The 19,075-nt window shown below is 44.5% G+C and overlaps 1 protein-coding gene across 1 annotated transcript in view; it reads left to right on the top strand.

The window, feature by feature from the left end:
- The window catches only part of LOC106591626 (high affinity cAMP-specific and IBMX-insensitive 3',5'-cyclic phosphodiesterase 8A), a 238,099-nt gene that overhangs the window by 179,009 nt on the left and 40,015 nt on the right, over positions 1 to 19,075 (top strand). The window contains 6 exon segments of the mRNA XM_045708820.1: positions 6,754 to 6,781; positions 6,783 to 6,809; positions 10,963 to 11,051; positions 16,335 to 16,413; positions 17,395 to 17,535; positions 18,791 to 18,879. Of these exon segments, the coding sequence (XP_045564776.1) occupies positions 6,754 to 6,781; positions 6,783 to 6,809; positions 10,963 to 11,051; positions 16,335 to 16,413; positions 17,395 to 17,535; positions 18,791 to 18,879 (453 nt within the window).

The raw sequence follows: 19,075 nt of genomic DNA on the forward strand, positions 1-19,075 counted from the left end.
CACTGTGAGTGTAGTCTCCATCTATATACCAGTCACTATGATAGTCTCCATCTATATACCAGTCACTTATCTACCAGTCACTTGAGTGTAGTCTCATCTATATACCAGTCACTATGAGTGTAGTCTCATCTATATACCAGTCACTATGAGTGTAGTCTCCATCTATATACCAGTCACTATGATCATAGTCTCCATCTATATACCAGTCACTATGATCATAGTCTCATCTATATACCAGTCACTGTGAGTGTAGTCTCCATCTATATACCAGTCACTGTGAGTGTAGTCTCCATCTATATACCAGTCACTATGAGTGTAGTCTCCATCTATATACCAGTCACTATGAGTGTAGTCTGATCTATATACCAGTCACTATGAGTGTTAGTCTCATCTATATACCAGTCACTATGTGGTGTAGTCTCCATCTATATACCAGTCACTGTGAGTGTAGTCTCCATCTATATACCAGTCACTATGAGTGTAGTCTCATCTATATACCAGTCACTATGAGTGTAGTCTCCATCTATATACCAGTCACTGTGAGTGTAGTCTCATCTATATACAGTCACTATGAGTGTAGTCTCATCTATATACCAGTCACTGTGAGTGTAGTCTCATCTATATATCAGTCACTATGAGTGTAGTCTCCATCTATATACCAGTCACTGTGAGTGTAGTCTCATCTATATACCAGTCACTATGATCATAGTCTCATCTATATACCAGTCACTATGAGTGTAGTCTCATCTATATACCAGTCACTATGATCGTAGTCTCATCTATATACCAGTCACTATGAGTGTAGTCTCCATCTATATACCAGTCACTGTGAGTGTAGTCTCCATCTATTTACCAGTCACTATGAGTGTAGTCTCCATCTATATACCAGTCACTGTGAGTGTAGTCTCCATCTATATACCAGTCGCTATGAGTGTAGTCTCCATCTATATACCAGTCACTATGATCATAGTCTCATCTATATACCAGTCACTATGAGCGTAGTCTCATCTATATACCAGTCAATGTGAGTGTAGTCTCCATCTATATACCAGTCACTGTGAGTGTAGTCTCCATCTATATACCAGTCACTATGAGTGTAGTCTCATCTATATACCAGTCACTATGATCATAGTCTCATCTATATACCAGTCACTGTGAGTGTAGTCTCCATCTATATACCAGTCACTGTGAGTGTAGTCTCCATCTATATACCAGTCACTATGAGTGTAGTCTCATCTATATACCAGTCACTATGAGTGTAGTCTCCATCTATATACCAGTCACTATGATCGTAGTCTCCATCTATATTCCAGTCACTATGGGTGTAGTCTCATCTATAAACCAGTCACTATGAGTGTAGTCTCCATCTATATACCAGTCACTGTGAGTGTAGTCTCCATCTATATACCAGTCACTGTGAGTGTAGTCTCATCTATATACCAGTCACTATGATCGTAGTCTCCATCTATATACCAGTCACTATGAGTGTAGTCTCCATCTATAAACCAGTCACTATGATCATAGTCTCCATCTATATACCAGTCACTATGATCATAGTCTCATCTATATACCAGTCACTATGGGTGTAGTCTCCATCTATATACCAGTCACTATGAGTGTAGTCTCATCTATATACCAGTCACTATGAGTGTAGTCTCCATCTATAAACCAGTCACTATGATCATAGTCTCCATCTATATACCAGTCACTATGATCATAGTCTCATCTATATACCAGTCACTATGGGTGTAGTCTCCATCTATATACCAGTCACTATGAGTGTAGTCTCATCTATATACCAGTCACTATGAGTGTAGTCTCCATCTATATACCAGTCACTATGATCATAGTCTCATCTATATACCAGTCACTATGGGTGTAGTCTCCATCTATATACCAGTCACTATGAGTGTAGTCTCATCTATATACCAGTCACTATGAGTGTAGTCTCCATCTATATACCAGTCACTATGAGTGTAGTCTCCATCTATATACCAGTCACTATGAGTGTAGTCTCATCTATATACCAGTCACTATGAGTGTAGTCTCCATCTATATACCAGTCACTATGAGTGTAGTCTGATCTATAAACCAGTCATTATGAGTGTTATCTCATCTATATACCAGTCACTATGTGTGTAATCTCCATCTATATACCAGTCACTATGAGTGTAGTCTCCATCTATATACCAGTCACTATGAGTGTAGTCTCATCTATATACCAGTCACTATGAGTGTAGTCTCCATCTATATACCAGTCACTGTGAGTGTAGTCTCATCTATATACAGTCACTATGAGTGTAGTCTCATCTATATACCAGTCACTGTGAGTGTAGTCTCATCTATATATCAGTCACTATGAGTGTAGTCTCCATCTATATACCAGTCACTGTGAGTGTAGTCTCATCTATATACCAGTCACTATGATCATAGTCTCATCTATATACCAGTCACTATGAGTGTAGTCTCATCTATATACCAGTCACTATGATCATAGTCTCATCTATATACCAGTCACTATGAGTGTAGTCTCATCTATATACCAGTCAATGTGAGTGTAGTCTCCATCTATATACCAGTCACTGTGAGTGTAGTCTCCATCTATATACCAGTCACTATGAGTGTAGTCTCATCTATATACCAGTCACTATGAGTGTAGTCTCCATCTATATACCAGTCACTATGATTATAGTCTCATCTATATACCAGTCACTATGATCATAGTCTCATCTATATACCAGTCAATGTGAGTGTAGTCTCCATCTATATACCAGTCACTGTGAGTGTAGTCTCCATCTATATACCAGTCACTATGAGTGTAGTCTCATCTATATACCAGTCACTATGATCATAGTCTCATCTATATACCAGTCAATGTGAGTGTAGTCTCCATCTATATACCAGTCACTGTGAGTGTAGTCTCCATCTATATACCAGTCACTATGAGTGTAGTCTCATCTATATACCAGTCACTATGAGTGTAGTCTCCATCTATATACCAGTCACTATGATCGTAGTCTCCATCTATATTCCAGTCACTATGAGTGTAGTCTCATCTATAAACCAGTCACTATGAGTGTAGTCTCATCTATAAACCAGTCACTATGAGTGTAGTCTCCATCTATATACCAGTCACTATGATCATAGTCTCATCTATATACCAGTCACTATGATCGTAGTCTCCATCTATATACCAGTCACTATGAGTGTAGTCTCCATCTATAAACCAGTCACTATGATCATAGTCTCATCTATACGTCACTTATCGTAGTCTCCATCTATATACCAGTCACTATGAGGTTATGATCATAGTCTCATCTATATACCAGTCACTATGGGTGTAGTCTCCATCTATATACCAGTCACTATGAGTGTAGTCTCATCTATATACCAGTCACTATGAGTGTAGTCTCCATCTATAAACCAGTCACTATGATCATAGTCTCCATCTATATACCAGTCACTATGATCATAGTCTCATCTATATACCAGTCACTATGGGTGTAGTCTCCATCTATATACCAGTCACTATGAGTGTAGTCTCATCTATATACCAGTCACTATGAGTGTAGTCTCCATCTATATACCAGTCACTATGAGTGTAGTCTCCATCTATATACCAGTCACTATGAGTGTAGTCTGATCTATAAACCAGTCATTATGAGTGTAATCTCATCTATATACCAGTCACTATGAGTGTAATCTCCATCTATATACCAGTCACTATGAGTGTAGTCTCCATCTATATACCAGTCACTATGAGTGTAGTCTCATCTATATACCAGTCACTATGAGTTTAGTCTCCATCTATATACCAGTCACTGTGAGTGTAGTCTCATCTATATACAGTCACTATGAGTGTAGTCTCATCTATATACCAGTCACTGTGAGTGTAGTCTCATCTATATACCAGTCACTATGAGTGTAGTCTCCATCTATATACCAGTCACTGTGAGTGTAGTCTCATCTATATACCAGTCACTATGATCATAGTCTCATCTATATACCAGTCACTATGAGTGTAGTCTCATCTATATACCAGTCACTATGAGTGTAGTCTCATCTATATACCAGTCAATGTGAGTGTAGTCTCCATCTATATACCAGTCACTGTGAGTGTAGTCTCCATCTATATACCAGTCACTATGAGTGTAGTCTCATCTATATACCAGTCACTATGAGTGTAGTCTCATCTATATACCAGTCAATGTGAGTGTAGTCTCCATCTATATACCAGTCACTGTGAGTTTAGTCTCCATCTATATACCAGTCACTATGAGTGTAGTCTCATCTATATACCAGTCACTATGAGTGTAGTCTCCATCTATATACCAGTCACTATGATCATAGTCTCATCTATATACCAGTCACTATGATCATAGTCTCATCTATATACCAGTCAATGTGAGTGTAGTCTCCATCTATATACCAGTCACTGTGAGTGTAGTCTCCATCTATATACCAGTCACTATGAGTGTAGTCTCATCTATATACCAGTCACTATGATCATAGTCTCATCTATATACCAGTCAATGTGAGTGTAGTCTCCATCTATATACCAGTCACTGTGAGTGTAGTCTCCATCTATATACCAGTCACTATGAGTGTAGTCTCATCTATATACCAGTCACTATGAGTGTAGTCTCATCTATAAACCAGTCACTATGAGTGTAGTCTCATCTATAAACCAGTCACTATGAGTGTAGTCTCCATCTATATACCAGTCACTATGATCATAGTCTCATCTATATACCAGTCACTATGATCATAGTCTCCATCTATATACCAGTCACTGTGAGTGTAGTCTCATCTATATACCAGTGACTATGAGTGTAGTCTCATCTATAAACCAGTCACTGTGAGTGTAGTCTCCATCTATATACCAGTCACTATGAGTGTAGTCTCATCTATATACCAGTCACTGTGAGTGTAGTCTCATCTATATACCAGTCACTATGAGTGTAGTCTCCATCTATATACCAGTCACTGTGAGTGTAGTCTCATCTATATACCAGTCACTGTGAGTGTAGTCTCCATCTATATACCAGTGACTATGAGTGTAGTCTCATCTATAAACCAGTCACTGTGAGTGTAGTCTCCATCTATATACCAGTCACTATGAGTGTAGTCTCATCTATATACCAGTCACTGTGAGTGTAGTCTCATCTATATACCAGTCACTATGAGTGTAGTCTCATCTATATACCAGTCACTGTGAGTGTAGTCTCATCTATATACCAGTCACTATGAGTGTAGTCTCATCTATATACCAGTCACTGTGAGTGTAGTCTCATCTATATACCAGTCACTATGAGTGTAGTCTCCATCTATATACCAGTCACTGTGAGTGTAGTCTCATCTATATACCAGTCACTGTGATTGTAGTCTCATCTATATACCAGTCACTATGAGTGTAGTCTCATCTATATACCAGTCACTATGAGTGTAGTCTCCATCTATATACCAGTCACTATGAGTGTAGTCTCCATCTATATACCAGTCACTATGAGTGTAGTCTCATCTATATCCCAGTCACTGTGAGTGTAGTCTCATCTATATCCCAGTCACTGTGAGTGTAGTCTCATCTATATACCAGTCACTATGAGTGTAGTCTCCATCTATATACCAGTCACTGTGAGTGTAGTCTCATCTATATACCAGTCACTGTGAGTGTAGTCTCATCTATATACAGTCACTATGAGTGTAGTCTCATCTATATACCAGTCACTATGAGTGTAGTCTCCATCTATATACCAGTCACTGTGAGTGTAGTCTCATCTATATACCAGTCACTATGAGTGTAGTCTCCATCTAAATACCAGTCACTGTGAGTGTAGTCTCATCTATATACCAGTCACTGTGAGTGTAGTCTCATCTATATACCAGTCACTATGAGTGTAGTCTCATCTATATACCAGTCACTGTGAGTGTAGTCTCATCTATATACCAGTCACTATGAGTGTAGTCTCCATCTATATACCAGTCACTATGAGTGTAGTCTCATCTATATACCAGTCACTATGAGTGTAGTCTCATCTATATACCAGTCACTATGAGTGTAGTCTCCATCTATATACCAGTCACTATGAGTGTAGTCTCCATCTATATACCAGTCACTATGAGTGTAGTCTCATCTATATACCAGTCACTGTGAGTGTAGTCTCATCTATATACCAATTCACTATGAGTGTAGTCTCCATCTATATACCAGTCACTGTGAGTGTAGTCTTATCTATATACCAGTCACTGTGAGTGTAGTCTCATCTATATACAGTCACTATGAGTGTAGTCTCATCTATATACCAGTCACTATGAGTGTAGTCTCCATCTATATACCAGTCACTGTGAGTGTAGTCTCATCTATATACCAGTCACTATGAGTGTAGTCTCCATCTATATACCAGTCACTGTGAGTGTAGTCTCATCTATATACCAGTCACTGTGAGTGTAGTCTCATCTATATACCAGTCACTATGAGTGTAGTCTCATCTATATACCAGTCACTGTGAGTGTAGTCTCATCTATATACCAGTCACTATGAGTGTAGTCTCCATCTATATACCAGTCACTGTGAGTGTAGTCTCATCTATATACCAGTCACTGTGATTGTAGTCTCATCTATATACCAGCCAGTATTGATGTAGTACAGAGGGTTGTCTGGAACATGTCATATCTGTCCACACAGAACTTTTGTTCCAGAGAAGTTTTGTTGATACATTTTTATCTGAATGGTTTTGGTTTTTGTTGTTGTAGGCCAGACAGGGAGGAGGCCTCGGTGATGCCCCCTTATCAATGCTGGCTTTAACAGGGTGAGTGAAACACACACACACACACACACACACACACACACACACACACACACACACACACACACACACCCACACACACAGTCATCCCCCCACCACACACACAGTCATCCCCCCACCACACACACAGTCATCCCCCACCACACACACAGTCATCCCCCCCACCACACTCAGTCATCCCCCCCACCACACTCAGTCATCCCCCCACCACACACAGTCATCCCCCCACCACACACACAGTCATCCCCCACAACCCACACACACAGTCATCCCCCACCACACACAGTCATCCCCCCACCACACACAGTCATCCCCCCACCACACACACAGTCATCCCCCCACCACACACACAGTCATCCCCCACCACACACAGTCATCCCCACCACACACAGTCATCCCCCCACCACACACAGTCATCCCCCACCACACACAGTCATCCCTCACCACACACAGTCATCCCCCACCACACACAGTCATCCCCCCACCACACACAGTCATCCCCCCACCACACACAGTCATCCCCCCACCACACACACAGTCATCCCCCCACCACACACACAGTCATCCCCCACCACACACAGTCATCCCTCACCACACACAGTCATCCCCCACCACACACAGTCATCCCCCCACCACACACAGTCATCCCCCCACCACACACAGTCATCCCCCACCACACACAGTCATCCCCCACCACACACACAGTCATCCCCCACCACACACACAGTCATCCCCCACCACACACAGTCATCCCCCACCACACACAGTCATTCCCCCACCACACACAGTCATCCCCCCACCACACACAGTCATCCCCCACCACACACACAGTCATCCCCCACCACACACACAGTCATCCCCCCACCACACACAGTCATCCCCCACCACACACACAGTCATCCCCCACCACACCTAAACGTGGATCTGACTGTACCTTACTCCAGTTCCCACTAGCAGCTAATGGCTGTGTAAACACTCAATCCAGGTCACAGCTAACATTAATCAAGATAACAAGGTATGTGTCCCAAAATTGCAGACTATTCCCTATGCTCCTTGGTCATAAGAAGTGCACTACATAGGGAATAGGCTGCCATTTGGGGTGTAACCTACTGCAGGGTACTTTGTGTTCTGTGTCCTCTCAGACCTGATGGGGAATAAGACAAGCCTACTGCAGGGTACTTTGTGTTCTGTGTCCTCTCAGACCTGATGGTGAATAAGACAAGCCTACTGCAGGGTACTTTGTGTTCTGTGTCCTCTCAGACCTGATGGGGAATAAGACAAGCCTACTGCAGGGTACTTTGTGTTCTGTGTCCTCTCAGACCTGATGGGGAATAAGACAAGCCTACTGCAGGGTACTTTGTGTTCTGTGTCCTCTCAGACCTGATGGGGAATAAGACAAGCCTACTGCAGGGTACTTTGTGTTCTGTGTCCTCTCAGACCTGATGGTGAATAAGACAAGGCTACTGCAGGGTACTTTGTGTTCTGTGTCCTCTCAGACCTGATGGTGAATAAGACAAGCCTACTGCAGGGTACTTTGTGTTCTGTGTCCTCTCAGACCTGATGGGGAATAAGACAAGCCTACTGTAGGGTACTTTGTGTTCTGTGTCCTCTCAGACCTGATGGTGAATAAGACAAGCCTACTGCAGGGTACTTTGTGTTCTGTGTCCTCTCAGACCTGATGGGGAATAAGACAAGCCTACTGCAGGGTACTTTGTGTTCTGTGTCCTCTCAGACCTGATGGTGAATAAGACAAGCCTACTGCAGGGTACTTTGTGTTCTGTGTCCTCTCAGACCTGATGGTGAATAAGACAAGCCTACTGCAGGGTACTTTGTGTTCTGTGTCCTCTCAGACCTGATGGTGAATAAGACAAGCCTACTGCAGGGTACTTTGTGTTCTGTGTCCTCTCAGACCTGATGGTGAATAAGACAAGCCTACTGCAGGGTACTTTGTGTTCTGTGTCCTCTCAGACCTGATGGTGAATAAGACAAGCCTACTGCAGGGTACTTTGTGTTCTGTGTCCTCTCAGACCTGATGGGGAATAAGACAAGCCTACTGCAGGGTACTTTGTGTTCTGTGTCCTCTCAGACCTGATGGTGAATAAGACAAGCCTACTGCAGGGTACTTTGTGTTCTGTGTCCTCTCAGACCTGATGGGGAATAAGACAAGCCTACTGCAGGGTACTTTGTGTTCTGTGTCCTCTCAGACCTGATGGTGAATAAGACAAGCCTACTGCAGGGTACTTTGTGTTCTGTGTCCTCTCAGACCTGATGGTGAATAAGACAAGCCTACTGCAGGGTACTTTGTGTTCTGTGTCCTCTCAGACCTGATGGGGAATAAGACAAGCCTACTGCAGGGTACTTTGTGTTCTGTGTCCTCTCAGACCTGATGGTCAATAAGACAAGCCTACTGCAGGGTACTTTGTGTTCTGTGTCCTCTCAGACCTGATGGGGAATAAGACAAGCCTACTGCAGAGTACTTTGTGTTCTGTGTCCTCTCAGACCTGATGGTGAATAAGACAAGCCTACTGCAGGGTACTTTGTGTTCTGTGTCCTCTCAGACCTGATGGGGAATAAGACAAGCCTACTGCAGGGTACTTTGTGTTCTGTGTCCTCTCAGACCTGATGGGGAATAAGACAAGCCTACTGCAGGGTACTTTGTGTTCTTTGTCCTCTCAGACCTGATGGGGAATAAGACAAGCCTACTGCAGGGTACTTTGTGTTCTGTGTCCTCTCAGACCTGATGGGGAATAAGACAAGCCTACTGCAGGGTACTTTGTGTTCTGTGTCCTCTCAGACCTGATGGTGAATAAGACAAGCCTACTGCAGGGTACTTTGTGTTCTGTGTCCTCTCAGACCTGATGGTGAATAAGACAAGCCTACTGCAGGGTACTTTGTGTTCTGTGTCCTCTCAGACCTGATGGTGAATAAGACAAGCCTACTGCAGGGTACTTTGTGTTCTGTGTCCTCTCAGACCTGATGGGGAATAAGACAAGCCTACTGCAGGGTACTTTGTGTTCTGTGTCCTCTCAGACCTGATGGTGAATAAGACAAGCCTACTGCAGGGTACTTTGTGTTCTGTGTCCTCTCAGACCTGATGGGGAATAAGACAAGCCTACTGCAGGGTACTTTGTGTTCTGTGTCCTCTCAGACCTGATGGTGAATACATTGGACTACTCATGAGAAGTGCCCTGCAGCAACGTCTGAGGGGTTTTGAGTTTGTCACTAATGACATAGCTAAGGAATTACAGTACACTATGTCACTGACATGACAGAAAGTGTTTGGCAGTATGTCATTATGACGTCTTCTCAGCAGCGGCGTGTCTACTGTACATTAATGAGTAGGTAGAAGTCACTCCTAACCACTGATACTGGCTCAGATTATTATCAGCCACCCAATAATGGCTATAGTTAGGATTGGGAGGTATTGTAATCTGACCCGAGATCTGTGGTTAAGATTTAAGGGTCACTTCTAGATGAAACGTGTGTAAGTAAACAAAGACACATAAACCCATGTTCAGTGATCCCTGTTGAACCGTGTAACCCCTGACCTTTGATCCTAGTAGAGATACACTGAGTGTGTTCTAAATGCCTGGTCTATAGTGCACTATATAGGGAATAGGGCTCTGGTCTATAGTAGTGCACTATATAGGGAATAGGGCTCTGGTCTATAGTAGTGCACTATATAGGGAATAGGGCTCTAGTCTATAGTAATAGGGCTCTGGTCTATAGTAGTGCACTATATAGGGAATAGGGCTCTAGTCTATAGTAGTGCACTATATAGGGAATAGGGTTCTGGTCTATAGTAGTGCACTATATAGGGAATAGGGCTCTGTTCTATAGTAGTGCACTATATAGGGAATAGGGCTCTGGTCTATAGTAGTACCACTATATAGGGAATAGGGCTCTGGTCTATAGTGGTACCACTATATAGGGAATAGGGCCCTGGTCTATAGTAGTGCACTATGAAGGGAATAGGGCCCTGGTCTATAGTAGTGCACTATGAAGGGACTAGGGTGACATTTTTGAAGCAGCTTGTATTAACCCCTGACCTTTGACACAGCACCCTATTCCCTATGGGCCCTGGTCAAAAAGTAGTGCACTATTGGGATGCAGACGGATAAACACTGTGTTTAACCTCTGACCTCTAACTCTATAGAGATATGTGGAGAACGCTAACATGATGGCCTGTTACAATGAGCTGCTGCAGCTGGAGCATGGAGAAGTTCTGGCACAGTTCAAACTGAGGTGAGACACACACACACACAAACACACAATCACACACACACACACACACACACAATCACATATACACACCTGCAGAAATAAGGGCACAGTTCAGACTGAGGTGAATATTTAAGGCATAGTTTGGGATTTTGGCAATGAGGCCCTTTATCGACTTCCCCAGAGTCAGATTAACTCGCGGATACCATTTTTATGTTGCTGCGAACAGTTTGGCGGAAGTTGCTAACTAGCGTTAGCGCAATGACTGGAAGTCTATGGGAACAGCTAGCATTGCCAAAATCCCCAACTATCCATTTACCAGCTAAGGGCTGGGGAGGCAGAGGAGCCTGACAGACAACTACATAGGTCATGGTAAACAGTTAGTTTCAGCCTCAGTTCTTCAAGGGAACACAGTGAGACAGTTCACATAATATGCAAGCATCTCCTCTATCTGAGCGGTGTCTCACCAAGCATCTCATCTATCTGAGCGGTGTCTCACCAAGCATCTCATCTATCTGAGCGGTGTCTCACCAAGCATCTCATCTATCTGAGCGGTGTCTCACCAAGCATCTCATCTATCTGAGCGGTGTCTCACCAAGCATCTCCTCTATCTGAGCGGTGTCTCACCAAGCATCTCATCTATCTGAGCGGTGTCTCACCAAGTATCTCCTCTATCTGAGCGGTGTCTCACCAAACATCTCATCTATCTGAGCGGTGTCTCACCAAGTATCTCCTCTATCTGAGCGGTGTCTCACCAAGCATCTCATCTATCTGAGCGGTGTCTCACCAAGTATCTCCTCTATCTGAGCGGTGTCTCACCAAACATCTCATCTATCTGAGCGGTGTCTCACCAACTCCTCTATCTGAGCGGTGTCTCACCAAGCATCTCATCTATCTGAGCGGTGTCTCACCAAGCATCTCATCTATCTGAGCGGTGTCTCACCAAGTATCTCCTCTATCTGAGCGGTGTCTCACCAACTCCTCTATCTGAGCGGTGTCTCACCAAGTATCTCATCTATCTGAGCGGTGTCTCACCAAGCATCTCATCTATCTGAGCGGTGTCTCACCAAGCATCTCATCTATCTGAGCGGTGTCTCACCAAGTATCTCCTCTATCTGAGCGGTGTCTCACCAAGTATCTCCTCTATCTGAGCGTTGTCTCACCAAGTATCTCCTCTATCTGAGCGGTGTCTCACCAAGCATCTCATCTATCTGAGCGGTGTCTCACCAAACATCTCATCTATCTGAGCGGTGTCTCACCAACTCCTCTATCTGAGCGGTGTCTCACCAAGTATCTCCTCTATCTGAGCGGTGTCTCACCAAGCATCTCATCTATCTGAGCGGTGTCTCACCAAGCATCTCATCTATCTGAGCGGTGTCTCACCAAGTATCTCCTCTATCTGAGCGGTGTCTCACCAAGTATCTCCTCTATCTGAGCGTTGTCTCACCAAGCATCTCATCTATCTGAGCGGTGTCTCACCAAGCATCTCATCTATCTGAGCGGTGTCTCACCAAGTATCTCATCTATCTGAGCGGTGTCTCACCAAGCATCTCATCTATCTGAGCGGTGTCTCACCAAGTATTTCCTCTATCTGAGCGGTGTCTCACCAAGTATCTCATCTATCTGAGCGGTGTCTCACCAAGTATCTCATCTATCTGAGCGGTGTCTCACCAAGTATCTCATCTATCTGAGCGGTGTCTCACCAAGTATCTCATCTATCTGAGCGGTGTCTCACCAAGTATCTCACCAAGTATCTCCTCTATCTGAGCGGTGTCTCACCAAGTATCTCCTCTATCTGAGCGGTGTCTCACCAAGTATCTCATCTATCTGAGCGGTGTCTCACCAAGCATCTCCTCTATCTGAGCGGTGTCTCACCAAGCATCTCCTCTATCTGAGCGGTGTCTCACCAAGCATCTCCTCTATCTGAGCGGTGTCTCACCAAGCATCTCCTCTATCTGAGCGGTGTCTCACCAAGCATCTCCTCTATCTGAGCGGTGTCTCACCAAACATCTCCTCTATCTGAGCGGTGTCTCACCAAGTATCTCCTCTATCTGAGCGGTGTCTCACCAAGTATCTCCTCTATCTGAGCGGTGTCTCACCAAGTATCTCCTCTATCTGAGCGGTGTCTCACCAAGTATCTCTTCTATCTGAGCGGTGTCTCACCAAGTATCTCCTCTATCTGAGCGGTGTCTCACCAAGCATCTCATCTATCTGAGCGGTGTCTCACCAAGCATCTCATCTATCTGAGCGGTGTCTCACCAACTACTCTATCTGAGCGGTGTCTCACCAAGTATCTCCTCTATTTGAGCGGTGTCTCACCAAGTATCTCCTCTATCTGAGCGTTGTCTCACCAAGCATCTCATCTATCTGAGCGGTGTCTCACCAAGCATCTCCTCTATCTGAGCGGTGTCTCACCAACTCCTCTATCTGAGCGGTGTCTCACCAAGTATCTCCTCTATCTGAGCGGTGTCTCACCAAGCATCTCATCTATCTGAGCGGTGTCTCACCAAGCATCTCATCTATCTGAGCGGTGTCTCACAAAGTATCTCCTCTATCTGAGCGTTGTCTCACCAAGTATCTCCTCTATCTGAGCGGTGTCTCACCAAGCATCTCATCTATCTGAGCTGTGTCTCACCAAACATCTCATCTATCTGAGCGGTGTCTCACCAACTCCTCTATCTGAGCGGTGTCTCACCAAGTATCTCCTCTATCTGAGCGTTGTCTCACCAAGTATCTCCTCTATCTGAGCGGTGTCTCACCAAGTATCTCATCTATCTGAGTGGTATCTCACCAAGTATCTCATCTATCTGAGCGGTGTCTCACCAATCTCATCTATCTGAGCGGTGTCTCACCAAGTATCTCCTCTATCTGAGCGGTGTCTCACCAAGTATCTCCTCTATCTGAGCGTTGTCTCACCAAGCATCTCTTCTATCTGAGCGGTGTCTCACCAAGTTCTCATCTATCTGAGCGGTGTCTCACCAAGCATCTCATCTATCTGAGCGGTGTCTCACCAAGCATCTCATCTATCTGAGCGGTGTCTCACCAAGTATCTCATCTATCTGAGCGGTGTCTCACCAAGTATCTCCTCTATCTGAGCGGTGTCTCACCAAGCATCTCTTCTATCTGAGCGGTGTCTCACCAAGTATCTCATCTATCTGAGCGGTGTCTCACCAAGTATCTCCTCTATCTGAGCGGTGTCTCACCAAGTATCTCATCTATCTGAGCGGTGTCTCACCAAGTATCTCCTCTATCTGAGCGGTGTCTCACCAAGTATCTCCTCTATCTGAGCGGTGTCTCACCAAGCATCTCCTCTATCTGAGCGGTGTCTCACCAAGTATCTCATCTATCTGAGCGGTGTCTCACCAAGTATCTCCTCTATCTGAGCGGTGTCTCACCAAGTATCTCCTCTATCTGAGCGGTGTCTCACCAAGTATCTCATCTATCTGAGCGGTGTCTCACCAAGCATCTCTTCTATCTGAGCGGTGTCTCACCATCTCATCTATCTGAGCGGTGTCTCACCAAGTATCTCCTCTATCTGAGCGGTGTCTCACCAAGCATCTCATCTATCTGAGCGGTGTCTCACCAAGTATCTGATCTATCTGAGCGGTGTCTCACCAAGTATCTCCTCTATCTGAGCGGTGTCTCACCAAGTATCTCCTCTATCTGAGCGGTGTCTCACCAAGTATCTCATCTATCTGAGCGGTGTCTCACCAAGTATCTCCTCTATCTGAGCGGTGTCTCACCAAGTAACTCATCTATCTGAGCGGTGTCTCACCAAGTAACTCCTCTATCTGAGCGGTGTCTCACCAAGTATCTCATCTATCTGAGCGGTGTCTCACCAAGTATCTCCTCTATCTGAGCGGTGTCTCACCAAGTATCTCCTCTATCTGAGCGGTGTCTCACCAAGCATCTCCTCTATCTGAGCGGTGTCTCACCAAGTATCTCCTCTATCTGAGCGGTGTCTCACCAAACATCTCATCTATCTGAGCGGTGTCTCACCAACTCCTCTATCTGAGCGGTGTCTCACCAAGCATCTCATCTATCTGAGCGGTGTCTCACCAAGCATCTCATCTATCTGAGCGGTGTCTCACCAAGTATCTCCTCTATCTGAGCGGTGTCTCACCAACTCCTCTATCTGAGCGGTGTCTCACCAAGTATCTCATCTATCTGAGCGGTGTCTCACCAAGCATCTCATCTATCTGAGCGGTGTCTCACCAAGCATCTCATCTATCTGAGCGGTGTCTCACCAAGTATCTCCTCTATCTGAGCGGTGTCTCACCAAGTATCTCCTCTATCTGAGCGTTGTCTCACCAAGTATCTCCTCTATCTGAGCGGTGTCTCACCAAGCATCTCATCTATCTGAGCGGTGTCTCACCAAACATCTCATCTATCTGAGCGGTGTCTCACCAACTCCTCTATCTGAGCGGTGTCTCACCAAGTATCTCCTCTATCTGAGCGGTGTCTCACCAAGTATCCAAAGTATAACCAGCTCATAGAGACGATACATATCCGTAGCTGTGTTGTGTGATGTATTGTTGTCTCTGCCTTCTTCCCCTTTGTGCTGTTGTCTGTTAGCCCAGTAATGTTTGTACCATGTTTTGTGCTGCTGCCATGTTGTGTTGCTACCATGTTGTTGTTATGTTGCGTTGCTACCATGCTGTGTTGTCATGTGTTGCTGCCTTGCTATGTCGTTGTCTTAGGTGTCTCTGTATGTAGTGTTGTGTTGTCTCTTGTTGTGATGTGTGTTTTGTCCTATATTTATATTGTATTTATTTTTTATTTTTAATCCCAGGCCTTTTGCCTTTGGTAGGCTGTCATTGTAAAATAAGAATTTATTCTTAACTGACTTGCCTAGTTAAATAAAGGTTAAATAAAAAAGACAAATAAATACATCCACTCAATGCTGCCCCCAAATCCTGTAATGATGGTGGAGTGTGATTAAAAATGAGAGATTAAAAAAGTAGAATGTTCTTTCTACAGCTATGTACTGTTCACATATCTACATTTAGCTCCTGTTCTACATTCAGAGGTGCATTTCAACTATCTCCCTCCCTCCCTATCTCTCTTCCCTCCCTCCCTCCCTATCTCTCCCTCCCTCCCTATCTCTCCCTCCCTCCCTCTTGCCCTCTCCCCTCCCTCCCTCCCTCCCTCATCTCCCTCCTCGCCCTCTCCATCTCTGCTCTCCCTCCCCCATCTCCCTCCCCCATCTCCATCCTTGCCCTCCCTCCCCTCCCCCTCTCTCCCTCCTTCATCTCCCTCCTCACCCTCTCCATCCCTGCTCTCCCTCCCCCTCCTTCTCTTTCCTAGGGCGTGTAATGCTATCTTCACAGCATTAGAGCAGAGTCAGGAGGCCATAGAGATCACCAATGAGGATCAAGTCATCCAGGTGGGTTTTTGACACACAGTTTCCATTAGTTTTACTAAAGAATGGTCTGTTGTTTATTCTCAACCAAACAGTCTACAGATGGAAGCACTAAGGCAGGGGTGGCGAAACCTTTTGGCTCCAGGGCCACATTGGTATTTTCAATTTGCAGGGCCAGAAAAAGGGCAGCTACAGACACAGTTACAGACACGGTTACAAACACGGTTACAGTCACGGTTACAGTCACGGTTACAGACACGGTTACAGACACGGTTACAGACACGGTTACAGTCACGGTTACAGTCACGGTTACAGACACGGTTACAGACACGGTTACAGACACGGTTACAGACACGGTTACAGACACGGCAACATACACAGTTACAGACACGGCTACAGACACAGTTACAGACACAGTTACAGACACGGCTACAGACACAGTTACAGACACAGTTACAGACACGGTTACAGACACGGTTACAGACACAGTTACAGACACAGTTACAGACACGGCAACATACATCACCACAGCTAGAGACACGGCTACAGACAGAGACACAGCTAGAGACAGAGACACAGCTACAGACAGAGACACAGCTACAGACAGAGATACAGCTACAGACAGAGACACAGCTACAGACAGAGATGAGAGTTACCAATGTGTTAATGGTACTACTGATTACGCTAGCTGAGCTAAGCTAACCTCACAGGACTGTGTGATGCTGTTGTGAAGAGCTATGCTAGCTGAGCTAAGCTAACCTCACAGGACTGTGTGATGCTGTTGTGAAGAGCTATGCTAGCTGAGCTAAGCTAACCGCACAGGACTGTGTGTGATGCTAGTGTTGTTAGACTCGCAGAAAATCTCTAATGATGCCTGATTCTCAGTATGACGATGTATCTCTCCCTCTCCCCGTCTCCCCCTCGTCTCTCCCCGTCTCCCCCCGTCTCCCCCCTCGTCTCTCCTCGTCTCTCCCCGTCTCTCCCCCTCGGCTCTCTCCTCTACAGTATGTGAACCCTGCCTACGAGAGCATCATGGGTTACCAGCAAGGTGAACTAATAGGGAAGGATATAATAGAAGTGCCTAAAAGTGAAAAGAATAAGCCTGATCTCCTTGAAACGATAAACTCCTGCATACGGAAAGGAAAGGTGAGTGTGTATCTGTTTATTTCCAGCCCTATAACAGCACTATGATATCAGGTGTGTGTTGACCCCATCAGCTCGGCCAGAAAGCCTTTTTCATGCAGTGAGATGAGACACTGGATGCTGGCTGGGTTTGTGGTGTGAGTACAGAGACAGAGAAGGTCACCGGCAGACAGAGGAACAGTAGGAAACTGCCTTTTAAACCTCAGACACCACACCAGGGGTGTCTCACATGAAACAACCTGACTGGACGCCATTTTGGTTCTCTCCTGCCCTATAAAGCGTCTGGTTATTCTTTGATATGCCTCAGGATGACCCCGGTGTTGGGGTGATCATCTCTAGAACTCTGGATTTACTTCTCCATTATAACATATTATAGACTACAGCCTTTTGTTTATTGGTCCTGTGTGGTTCAGTTGGTAAGAGCGTGACGCCAGTAACGTCAACGTTGTTGGTTCAATTCCCGTGAGGATCACATAAGGCTGCAAAGAGAAGGGTATATTACTGGAAAGTTTACCAGTAAACTACCAGAATTTTGTGGATTTTATGTAATCTATCACAAGACATCTAGTGGCCCTTTGGGGTACTTCAGATTATCACAGGTGACTGTAATTATCTTTGGCCCTCTGTGGGAATTTATCATATGTAAAAAAAATGAAATAATTAAATAAGATGGTTTTAGAATGACAAAGCTGTAAAACATTATTATTTTACACACTTTTATTTATTTGTCTATTTCAACATGTATTTGTTGACACTGTGTTGGTGTCAAACTGGTGGCAGTTGTGAAGATAGTCAACAGTTGGAAGAGTTTCAGAGTTCATTTAAAATAAAGCCATTGTTGATGACATTTCTTTTCTCCATTAATTACACTATTTTCTCTTGGTTTTCTCTGGTCAATCAGCTAGAAAGTCATGGACAATATAGACACAGATATAAAGAGTTATATAATACACAAATAAATTGTTTAAAGTTATTCCAGTATAAATTACCAAAGCTCCGATAGATTGCCATAGATTTTCTGTTAATTACAAACATTTCGGAAGATTCCGGTAACTTTGGTAAATTTACCAGTAGCTTTTCTACCCTAGATACACATATATAAAATGTATGCGCTCACTGCACTGTGGCTCTGGTGAGTCTGTTAAGTAGTATATTATTATATGAAGTGAATTGTCTCTCTCTCTCTCTCTCTCTCTCTCTCTCTCTCTCTCTCTCTCACTCTCACTCTCACTCTCTCTCTCTCTCTCTCTCCTCCCAGGAGTGGCAGGGGATTTATTATGCCAAAAAGAAGAACGGGGACAGTGTGCAACAAAATGTGAAGATCACACCTGTGATCGGACAGGGAGGGTGAGTACTGTTCACATCATATGTCTCAATAAAATACAGTGGAGGGTGAGGGCTGTTCACGTCATATGTCTCAATAAAATACAGTGGAGGGTGAGGGCTGTTCACATCATATGTCTCAATAAAATACAGTGGAGGGTGAGGGCTGTTCACATCATATGTCTCAATAAAATACAGTGGAGGGTGAGGGCTGTTCACA

Source organism: Salmo salar, chromosome ssa26 (genome assembly GCF_905237065.1).
Source record: "Salmo salar chromosome ssa26, Ssal_v3.1, whole genome shotgun sequence".
NCBI classification, from domain to species: Eukaryota; Metazoa; Chordata; class Actinopteri; order Salmoniformes; family Salmonidae; genus Salmo; species Salmo salar.